Here is a 12221-nt window from a genome sequence, read left to right as displayed (position 1 = left end):
CCAGCTGTGTTATGGCCACATTGCTTCCCTTCTGATAAAACAATGCATTGGCTTTTTTTCTCCGCCTCATTGTAGCGAAAATGGGCCCAAATATCACATCGTTTATTTCTCCCAAGCAGTGGTGGCTTTAGACTTTTTCGTTGTCAGTCATTTTGACGGACAGGATCGTAACATTTCCGTCATAATCCATTATTACCCGTCGAGTACACAATGTATCACTCACTCGCGCTGACGGGGGGGGGGGGGGGGGGGGGGGGGGGGGGGGTAATTCGGTTAACGGGAGTGCGACCACTACTCCCAAGCCCTATTGTTTCCATTTTATTTTCTGTTAAATAAGGTTAGTTAGACCATGAGTTAGACCCGAGTCTTCCTGACAGTTCACAGTGTGCCGCTGCCCGGTTGTAATTCAAATCTACCGCCGCGCGCAGCACAGACACACAGCTGCTGCCCTGCCGCAGCACCGGAAATGGAACTGCTGGGAGAAAAACTGACTATCAGAGATGTAACGTTATCTTTGATAATATTTCGTCTCCTCATTTTTCGTCAACGAAAGTAAAGAGAGATTTTGGCATAGTTTTTATTTAGTAAACTACATTTTCGTCTCGTCACTTTTCGTCAACGATATTGCATGATGATTTCGTTGCAGTTATTGTTTACTGCCGTCGGTGCCGTCTCGTCATCGTCTCGTTTTCGTCATGGAAAAAAAGGTAGTTGACGAACATATTTCGTCATAGTTTTAGTCAACGAAATTAACACTAGCTCCACGTGTACAACTACGTCCGTTATATCAGTGGTGATCACAGACCAGGGACCTCCACCCCTGAATATCCCACCTCCCCCACCATACACGGCTCCCCCTCCACCAGTTAATGTAGTGTCCCCTCCTACAATAAAAAAGGTCTCTTCTCCACTGCTACCTAAACAAGTCACTCCACCACCTCCTAAAATAACTTCCCCTCCGCCCAAATCTAAGGAAATTCCTCCTCCGGCCACCACCCAAAGAAACTTCCCCTCCCCTTTTTTATTTTATGATGACTTTTCTGATTTCATTAAACTGACTATTTTTCTTGTCCAACCTCAGATGCTACGTAGAAAATGAATGGGACAGCAGGTACTGTTGAAGGAGGAGAGACGCCATCCACATGATTGTAAAGACTGAAGGAGACCTGGGAAGGACTTACCAATAACACTGAATCTGCTGCAAGGTCTTTGTGTGAGAAGCAAGCAAGACAATGGATTTAGATGGATGAGATGCTTATCTCAAGGATTGCATTTGTAAAAGTTCTGGATTTTAAAGGAAATTTTCCGACTTTAACGTTAATGGTGTGGGTCTTCATTTTGCTCAAGTTTGCATTTTACCAGGAATGAATACAGCATATTTTCTTTTGCCAGAGGTGCTTCTGAGCTTTCCGTTGCACGAGATGGGAATATACCGCCCTCTAGTGTCACACTTCGACGTATGTCCTGCTGAAACCAGCTTGAGATGTAACAATGGGACTTTTGGGCGCTCATCTGTAAATATAGCATGATTTTGTACATTCAACATATCCAGCATTGATGGATCTGTTCTACAGAGTTCTGTTCTATATTTTCTCCAAAACGGTTTCCACAGCAATTACATTAGTTAAAAAGTATTAATTATCTTAAGTTATTTGTTTCCTGTTTTCATATTCAGAGGAGTCTCCACAGACAGGTGTTAAACCTGTGTATCATCATTTAAAAATCAAGTTTGTTTGTATCGCTTAATCATGTCCAAATATGTGTTCTCTAAAATCCCACATGTCCTTTTTTATGATTAAAAGCTCTTTGTGGGTGCAATGAGATGTCACAGAACCAATGAGCAGACCTGCAAAGCAATATCTTTTCTGCTGCTTTTAGTTACTGATAATGGAGGCTTTGCCCTTTCTCAGTTGATGCTCAACAGTGGGATATGTCTGTATTGAACTATAATATATTTCAAACTGGTTTCAGACACTGTATTGTAAGAAATCATTTATAATGGAAAGAATAAAGATTTATGGACGGATCAAATCGTCAAATGGACTGATGAGCATCTTTTTTTTCTGATATTGATTGTTGCAATTTTTAGTTTCAGCTTCTTTCTTAAGCCTCAGGTATATGCAAGTAAAACTATGGCATTTCAGAGTTGACATTATTCTTAATTGTCATGGCTCGTTTGAATCAATGTTGAATATCAATACAAATCTTCCAATGACATTTAAACACTGAGAACTTAAGTTCCTGCTTAGCATGTTTTTAAATTCATGACAAATCCATCAGCTGCATTTTCATGTTTTTTATTGAAATAAATCAGAATATCCTACTATCATGGGGGTTAGGGTCTTTGAGCAGAATACTGATCGATCCATTGACCCAATGCTACCTCCATGGGAAATACCAGGTACTCTCTCCATCATCTACGAAATCTTCTAGACTGTCGTCATCCTCCCACTCAGTCATCCTCTCATGCTCTTCACCTCCACCTGTATGCTTCCTCTCCTCCTCCATCCTCTCATGCTCTTCAACTCCACCCATATGCTTCCTCTCCTCCATCATCCTCTCATGCTCTTCACCTGTATGCTTCCTCTCCTCCTCCATCCTCTCATGCTCTTCACCTCCACCTATATGCTTCCTCTCCTCCATCATCCTCTCATGCTCTTCACCTCCACCTATATGCTTCCTCTCCTCCATCATCCTCTCATGCTCTTCACCTCCACCTGTATGCTTCCTCTTCACCTCCATCCTCTCATGCTCTTCACCTGTATGCTTCCTCTCCTCCTCCATCCTCTCATGCTCTTCAACTCCACCTATATGCTTCCTCTCCTCCATCATCCTCTCATGCTCTTCACCTGTATGCTTCCTCTCCTCCTCCATCCTCTCATGCTCTTCAACTCCACCTATATGCTTCCTCTCCTCCTCCATCCTCTCATGCTCTTCAACTCCACCTATATGCTTCCTCTCCTCCATCATCCTCTCATGCTCTTCACCTCCACCTATATGCTTCCTCTCCTCCATCATCCTCTCATGCTCTTCACCTCCACCTGTATGCTTCCTCTCATGCTCTTCACCTCCACCTGTATGCTTCCTCTCATGCTCTTCACCTCCACCTGTATGCTTCCTCTCCTCTTCCTCACTTTCAGAGGCCGGCAGGTGTGATTCTCTCTGTGGGACGACTTGTGATGTGAAGATTTCATCCAACTGCTCCCAATGACGTAAGACTTCAGCCTCCTCCTGATTCCAATGGGTCTCATCTTCTCCTCCTTTAAAATCCTCCTGCTCTTCACTCTCTTCTCGCCCTACAAACCCTGACCCATCCTCTTTTAACTGATGTGAATCCTTCACCTTAGACTCAACTGAAACCCTGTCCCTAAATCCTAACTCCTCTGAATGAGGTTCAGGCATCACTCCAAGGATAAACCCACTTCCTTCTTCATCCTCTTCAAACCCCTCTTCTTCATATGCGTAGTCTAGCTCTTCGTTGTAATCATCATAAGTCACTACATCATCACTTTCCAGCGGGGTCTCTTGTAGCTTATCGGTGTCATGCATCGTGACATGGCCGACTCCGCTAATGCCGACTGGTAGAAGGTCATCTTCTGTCGTGTACGGCTGATCAGAGACCAGCAAAGACCCACTGCTGGAAAAACCTGAAATATAAAGTTAAAAGTAGAAATGTGTTATCACTTTCATTGATATAACTTAAGGTAAGACATTAAAAAATGCTTTTCGCATAACCTGGTCAATTTTGAGAGATTGGGATGTGTTGCTTCCATAACATGCCTTTCTCTAAAAACGAGTTGAAATAAAAACATCCAAAAATACACATTTAGGTGTTTATTTTACTTTATTTCTTTGCCGGTGAGTCCTAAAGTCATCAAAAGTTAGCAGAGCATTTTCCTAAAGAGTAATTTCCTGAGATATCTCAACTTCACTTATATATTCCGAAGGATTGTACAGAGGGGGTATCGCTATCCTGATTTATATATTTCATTTTATTCCTAAAAACATGTCAAATATTAGATTTAGATTTTTGCAGTGTTACAAAGAGATATCGAAAATTCCCTCTGTAAAAACCTTTAACTACTATTGTGCCAATATAATTAAAAACATGTTAACACCCATGGTTTTATCCAAATGGTCACAATGCGCACTTTCTTATTTCATGATAATACCTCATTTGCTTTGTCAAACATAAACATATTGTCTTCATGCACGTAAACATCTGTAGGGTGTCCATTCTCCCATTCCACTTTTGGTGGGTCATAAGATAATTGTAAGCTAGTGATACAAACATGTTGTTTAGTGCCACTTAAAGTTACCACAACAATCCAATACATTCGAGTAGGAATGGGTGCATAGGTGTGTGCGATTATGGCAAAAATCATAATCACGATTATTTGGGTCAATAATTGATATCACGATTATTTTGACGATTATTCATTGACCATTTATTGAACTTTAAAACAAATAATATTTTACCAATAAACAAGATCAACAAATATGTTGGAGCGCACTTCCAAAACCATACTAAACATATATTATTAATATGATAAATAAAAATAAATTAGACCAAAATAAATTAAATCAAATATGATGCAGTGCACTGTCACAACCTACTGAAAACTCCTTAACATATAGCCAACATTTTGGTAAAACATATTCCACTCAGGCTGGCCAACCGTCATGGTCCAGAAGTAACAGGAAATAAATGTTGAACTACAATTTAAGACCAAATAAAAATGTGTAGGCCACCATGGCAAATGCTGGTAGGGCTGCTCATGTCATCTCTTAAAGATTTTTTGCAAGAAACACCAGCCTGTTTACATGGTCTGGTTTCAGAGATGAGCGCAGGCAGGTGACAATATTGCCACCTGTACTGAAGACCCTCAGCCACGCCCCGACACATGGGGTGACGCCGGCCAATCACAAAGCTTTGATGCGTTCAAGTGCATTATTCTGGCACAGGAAGATTATGATACAGGACATTAACGATAAAACAGAATATTGTTGTTCTATTTTTAGACACATCTCGCGATCGACTGGTTGGGCACCCCTGGGCTAGACCATAGGTCTGTTGTGGTAGCAAAGTAGTCAGCTGAAGCCACATCTCTCTCAACTTCCCCACGGCATTTGTCATATAGTGCAGGAAGCGCAGACCTGCTGAAATAATACCGAGACGGCATCGCGTAACGCTTGTCCAACGTGTTGACAAGTTGCTTAAAGCCCTGGTTGCTAACAGTGCTAATGGGCACATATCTTTAGCGATGTGAAATGTAATGGCAAAGTACTTGCAAATAGTGGAAATAGTTTTACCCTTCTTTTTAACGAGTTGCTGCTCTTGTTCTGACATCTTCACTCGAGCTGAACACTCACAACACATGTCACTCCCACGTGGCCGAGTGGGCTTTTAGGGAGGGGCGAAAGCACACCCAGCAGAATAATCGTATTTTGTCAATTATGCTGTTTTCATAATCGTCGCAAGCCATAATCGTAATCGCGATTAAAATACGATTAATTGCACAGCCCTAGTGCATACTATCCATGTCTTAAAACAACAAAAAAGTCAAACCTTCCATCATGGCCCTCTGGAGTTTAGAGGGCACACACTGTGAATCACAGCAGTCACATATGGACTTGTCACCAGAGAGGGCCTTCCACCTGTCATGGCAAATGCAACACAAATATTCTCAATCCATGTGGAAACAGGTGAAAGACTACAGTCCTGTAATGGAAATGTAGTTTAAAGTGCCAAATCTCACCTGTCATTTTTGTAGGTGCATGATTTGTGAGCAGGACCCGGGTCTTCAGATGAGACTAATAACTTGCAGTGAATATTAACCTAAAAAAGAAACTGGGTTAAGCTGCAGCTAAAGATTAACTAGGAGAATCCAGATAATTATAAACCACACTCACCTCCGAGTCAGGGTCTGCAGTGAACTGGAAGGCCTGGATGGAGAATCTCAGGGTCTTGTCTGTCCGAGAGACGAACCGAGACGCCCCTGGGTCGCTCTTACTGTCCAGCATACAGCTGTGGACAACAACAATATGACACTAAAGAACCCAAACCAAAAGATTTTTCTAAAAATGCACTACCGTCCACTTTTCTCACCCAAAATTGCCAATGATGCTGTATTTGAGGGATGATTTAGAGTCACTGGATGGTGAAGCATAGCAGCTATTGATGTACAGTTTTGAACCAGTTGAGAGATGAGGTGCAGAGATCTGGAAATTAACCGTCTTTCCAAGCTGGTACACCCGTGACTGGGCAGGTGTGCTCCACAAATCTAAAACATAAATATATCAAATGAGATGGGGCCAGAAGCTCTTTATTCCTAATCTACTGTTCTTTAAACATACCATCCATCAACTCCATCTGGAAGTCATTTGCATTTCCCTTCAGTTTTTTACGCAGAACAGGAGTCTCCCAGGTGGGCTGCACTGTCAGCTTGTGCACATGGTGGTTCCTGGACATGGAGATAGTGAACATCGAGCTTCCCCACACACAAGATGATGAAAAAAAGCTGAGACAAACCTTTGATAACGGCATTCAATGTCCACATCGATCCGCTGCGCTCTGGTTGGGAAACGTTTTGGCGAAGGCTCATAATGGAGTGTGAATTTGTAGAGGAGATAACCGGGGGGGCGACTGTCAAAGTCCAAGAGGGGGTCAGACACTGAGATTTTAAGAGTATGCAGGGACAGAGACTGGAAACAAGCAACACAAATCTTACCTCCCGCACGGCTCCACACGCCGTCAGAGGGTAAGTGAAGAGCAGGTCACCGTAGGGTCTGAGAACCCCGTTGCTTTTGCAGCCGCTGCCTAGTCTCAGCTCCTCTGCATTGGCACCATGGCCGTAGAAAACTGGTTTGACCCGCAAGACAAAGTCAGCCGTGGAGCAGGTGACAGAAACGTCTTGCAGGTAAGCAAAGTCCGACTGGAGCTTTTCCTCTGGACGCATAAACGCGGAAGCGAGTACAGACAATGGGGCAGGGATGGCAGGTAACCGGTGGGGGAGTTTTCTGTCATCTGTCGTTAAATGTTTGACTGATTTGGATTGTTGCTGTTTAAAATGCGTTTTCCTTCTGGTGAATGGAGATTCAGAAGTGCCCTGTGCGTAGCTGAGGATGCCAAGTGATAAAACACTCCACATTATATAGATACACCACTTTGTTTTCATCGCAACAGACTGCTGTGCTGTCCTTCTACCTTCCCCTTCCCTTTCAATCTGCACGAGACGCTCAGCCACGGCTGGAGGTAATTAGGCGCGAGTATAAATCAGCAGCCAGCACGCGAGGTTCAGCTTCATTTGGGTGTTTCAGTCAAAAGCAACTAGTGGAAGTTTCAATGTTTATTCGTGACTTAAAAACGTGTCTAACGACTGTAGAGTGAGTTTTATTTTAGAAAGATGATAAATTAAAGAGAAATAGGGGAAATGTATTTAACGTTTGTTGTGCAGTGAAAACGGAAGAGGAGGGGGGGCCACATTAGATTTTTTTTGGAAATCTGAACAAAAGTGAAAACAAATGTTATTCTGAGATTAAAAGTCATAATTCTGAGAATAAATCATATTTTACGGAGGCCCCTAAGGGACATGGAAAAAAAAAGTCGGAATAACGGTTTAAGAGACATAAAAAAAATATGAGAAAAAAAAATAAAGTCAGGAAAACGGGTTCGTTTCTCTTTTTTTCCTTTTTTTTGTTGACAAAGTTACCGATGCACCAAGGGGGAAGTGGAACACACAGGAAACAACCATTTAATTGCAGACTGTTAGACTATGTATACGTGGGGAAATGCACACATTATTTGAGATATATTTCGAACTCAGACTTAATTTTATGAACACACACACACACACACAACACACACACACCACACACACACACACACACACAGCACACACAGCACACACACACCACACACACACACACACACACACACACACACACACACACACACACACACACACACACACACCACACACACACACCACACACACACACACACAACACACACACACACACACACACAGAGGCCCAGTGGCGGACTGGCCATCGGGACGTTCGGGGCGAATCCCAATGGGCCGGTACCGAAGTGGGCCGATTCCGATCGGGCCACTAGGTCCACCGTTTCCCCGCAGCGAGGCTCCCCCCGTTGACAGTTCACTAGCCGCCCCCCTTGTCAGTTTACGTGGGCTGGGCTGGGTGAGATTCCCGGAATGATTTTTAGTCCCAGTCCGCCCATCATGCGCCCTGGTGACCGGACATCTCCTTCATAAAACTAATAAAAGGGGGAGTAATCGGGCAGTTCGATGTGTGTAGAGGTGTGTGTGGTTAAAACGTAACAGCCGGTCACTCTTTATAGCTGTTCAATGAAGGTAAACACATAGGCTGTGCGTAAAAGCTCTTTGACCGCTGGTGCTGCTCTTCTCTGAGTTACACGTCCCGCTGCCTCCTGGAGTGACCACACACTCCTGGCCGAAATGTCCTTAAAGTGAAGTCTGAGTACGAAATACATGTCCAAATAATGTATGCACTGTCATTTCCCCACATAAACACAACAGTCTGCAATTAAATGGTTGTCCCCTTGTGCACTTCACTTCCTCCTTGGCGCACCGGTAACTTTCTCAACAACAAAAAAGTACGCACGAGATACTAACCCGTTATCCTGATTTTTTTTGTTTCTCTCTCTGTTTTTTTTTGTAATTTCCCTTTAGGGGCTCCGTAGATCCATACATCCACTTGGCCCTAATCCTCTTCCGGAGTGAACACAGGCCGGCTTTTTTAACGTTTTATTTATTTGAATTTCATGCAAAAAATGTTTTTAAATCTTTATGTATTCTATGGTTTAAATGTACCAAATAATTGTTCGTATCATTGAGCAGCTTTTATTAATTTAATTTTCAAAAAATACTTACTGTAAATATGTTGTAGGTCCTATTTATTGGAAGTTACATTGACATCTACTACATTAAATGTATGCACATTATTGTCAAGGGTTAAAAACTATGAAACTAAGGATTTTAGATTTGATCAATGATCAGGTGAACAATTTAGTTAAATATTCTAGATTTTGATATTTCAAACACATAGAAAGTTTTCTCTGTTTTTACAAACTTTATTTACAGACTTAAATAAAAAATGTACACCACATTTTTCATCTTTTCATTGATTTATATATTGCTCAACAAGGTCAAACTTAGAAATGTATTTACATATTATACACACATCTGCAAATAACACTTCGGAGACATAATGTGCTTCATTCACCTCTTTCAGAGCAATTTAGAATGAAAATTATAGATACAGAAATATATTAAGTTTCAAAGAGGTGTCTATGAAATCTTAATACCAGTAACACTGTAAAGGTAGTATGTGTATCATACAGCAACCTTTTCCATTTTCTTTTCTTAGAAAAAGAAATCCACCAATTTGATGTTTGATTTCAAGTTTTTTCCACAGGACATGAAAATCACTAACCACTCAAGGTTCATAAATTATATCAACATGTGCCTTCATAAGAAAAGAAAAAAAGAATCCTACACCTTAAATATTTCATTCAAATAAATAGTTAAATAAATCATGGTTCCCTTCCCTTTGGTAAGGGAGAACATGCTGTATGACTTCATACTGGAGTGGACTACGATGTGAAAGCACATTCAGAAAGATCTAATAAACCAGAAGAGAAGAGATTGGCTGAAATGTTAAAGCAAAGAAAAGGTTGAATGGGAAAAACTATTCTGTGAAGCAAAAACAAAAAAACCTGTGCAAGAATTTTAACAGAAATCTCATTGCAACTAATCATTTAAGGTGAAAATGTAAGGCAGTGATTCACACATACAGTATATCATACCCCAAGGTGCCTTTTCCCCTTCAGGAGATTCAAGTTTTTAACTTGAATTAACTGTACAAGGAACAACGGCACCAAATAAGAAGTATAAAATGTAGCACAGCTTCAGATGACTCCAGTTAGTGCAGTGGTTCTCAAACTTTTTCTGTCAGGCCCCCCCTTTGGAGAAAAAAAAAAAGTCGGGCCCCCCCAACACAAATAGTCAGGCTCAGTGGCGGCGCCAGAGATTTCTTTTGGGGGTGCTGTGGGGTAGCTTGACGTTTCATAGAGGGTGCTCAAACATTTAGGGTTTCCCATTAATGTACCGGTAGCTACAGTTTAATTTTCTACTGCAACACTCCCCACACAAATACACAGTGTGACAGTTACAATGAAGGCTCGATAATCAGTTCACGGCATATATTTTTATAGGGGGTGTGTGGACCTAACATAGGGGGGTCCGGGGGCAAGCTCCCCCGGGAAGATATATTTTTCAATCTTGAAGTTAAAAGCATCAATCTGGTGCACTTTGAGAGCAAAATGAAGAGATCTAGATACCTCTCTCAACACCCATATGAAACAGAACTGGAAACAGATTTTCTATTTCTTTATAGATATTTTACAAATCACTCCCCTTTTAAATTGTATTCTTGTTTTACTGTCATATAGTATTTCATAGCTGTTTTTCATTTATTCTCTTATTTTTTTTAAACTATAATGATCATATCAATGTGTGCCTCGGAAATAATTGTTTACATTAATGGTGACCAAAACGTTTGAGACCCACTGAGATAACACTGAGAGAGTGCTTTAGCTCACTGAGTCTCTCTGTCTGACAGGACAGAGTGACTCAGTGACTTTCCTCCACTTTGTTGTTGAAAAAACTCCTTATATCCGTTAGCGTAGCTCGCTAGCACCAGAAGCTAACAACAACGATCTCCGGTACCGGTGCGCTCTCTCTCTCTCTCTCTCTCTCTCGCTCGCGCATACAAAATGACTCGTTCCACACACACACAGAGGCAAGCTTTAATGAAACACAGACGTAGTAGTACTGTACTGCATCATATTATTTTCGAATCAATAATTTTTCAAATTATGATTTTTTTTTTTCATCTTTTTTTTTTTTTTATAACCATTTTTCCTCCTGGTCTCTCGCGCCCCCCCTGGCATGCCCCCCATTTTGAGAACCACTGAGTTAGTGGGATAGTGCTGGTATACCCTTCATAACTAAGGGCTGAAAGTGTGTGTTTCCTTCAGAGCACGCTGTCTGAATGGAAAGGCGAACCCAAGTGACCTAAGACGTGGTAAACATTAACGGTAACATCACACTCCAGTCTGCTGCACGAGTGAAGGTCAGAGCATGTAAACCAGCAAATAAATACTTAATAAACTACCATAGATCACAAGCTGTGTCCCAATTCTGACCAAGTATTTCAGTATATAGTGCACTGCATTCACAGCAGAGGAGTGTAGTAACGGTGTTGATGAAACAAAAAGGCTGTCTACAACTTGTGGAGGTAAAAAAAAATGGTATAAAGGAACATCTCAGTACACAAAGTCACAGTTCTTTGGAAACTCAGTTTGATTTCAGTCTGTTGAGTAAAACTCCACCATATAAGGATTACAACTCCAATGAGTCACACTTATTATAAAAGCTGTAGTTATTGAATAAAAAACAAAAAAAGGGTTTCTTATAATAAATGATAATGATTTCACTATGCAATTCTTTAAAAGATGGACAGTGCTGTGTGTCAGTTAAACAATGTAAGAAACCCTTTAAATAGAACCAATTGTAACTTTAAGTTTTGGCAGATTTAATTGGGACACAGCTGGAGATAAAGGACAACACAGGAGATGTCCCGGACCGGCCAATAGAGGGCGATGTAAACCTGTGTGGTCCGCTGCAGGGAGCCTTAATGCTGTGGATGTTTGTGCAGCAGCTGTGGTCTGTGGTCTCTCTGTTAGTCCAGATAGTTGGTGGTCGTGTTCCTCGACAGTTTTGTGCAAATAGGTTAAAGCAGCTGTGGTGTCAAGCCCTTCCGCTGTTGCTACACTCCCCAGCGCTGAAGTTTCAGACTCAGAGTCCCTGTTAAAGGATGCAAAAACACACAAGTTACCCACAAAGGACTTGGCTAGCTTGGACAGGGTGAATAAACAGCGGAGCTAAACCGTTTTAAAAAAAAGGTTTCATTTAAATGTAGCTCAGGTTTACAGAGTGGAACTCAATTTAGCGTCTATGAAGTTTGTTTACAGCGTGCAAAAACGTCTTCTTCTGTGTTTTGAGCGCTTCTGTGTGCATTTCTCTTACAGCATTTCCTGCAGTAGCTTCTGGTTTCCCTGCCTCCTTTCTTCATCAATAGGATAGGTCCTCAATATCAAAAATCCCACAGCTATA

At 41.6% G+C, this 12221-nt stretch overlaps 1 protein-coding gene across 1 annotated transcript; it reads right to left on the bottom strand.

Annotated features, from left to right (window-relative positions):
* Nucleotides 1-2210: 2210 nt before the first annotated feature.
* On the bottom strand, nucleotides 2211-6959 carry LOC117549846. Its single transcript, XM_034221946.1, has 8 exons — nucleotides 6782-6959; nucleotides 6533-6674; nucleotides 6358-6464; nucleotides 6110-6284; nucleotides 5914-6028; nucleotides 5760-5839; nucleotides 5570-5658; nucleotides 2211-3647 (listed from the first exon to the last, which is right to left on the bottom strand). The coding sequence occupies exons 1-8, from the start codon at nucleotides 6957-6959 to the stop codon at nucleotides 2380-2382; spliced, it is 2154 nt and encodes a 717-aa protein (XP_034077837.1). The 3' UTR covers nucleotides 2211-2379.
* Nucleotides 6960-12221: the final 5262 nt, after the last annotated feature.

This window comes from Gymnodraco acuticeps, unplaced genomic scaffold (assembly GCF_902827175.1).
Source record: "Gymnodraco acuticeps unplaced genomic scaffold, fGymAcu1.1, whole genome shotgun sequence".
Lineage (NCBI taxonomy): Eukaryota > Metazoa > Chordata > Actinopteri > Perciformes > Bathydraconidae > Gymnodraco > Gymnodraco acuticeps.
This window is presented reverse-complemented; position numbering and strand designations above follow the sequence as displayed.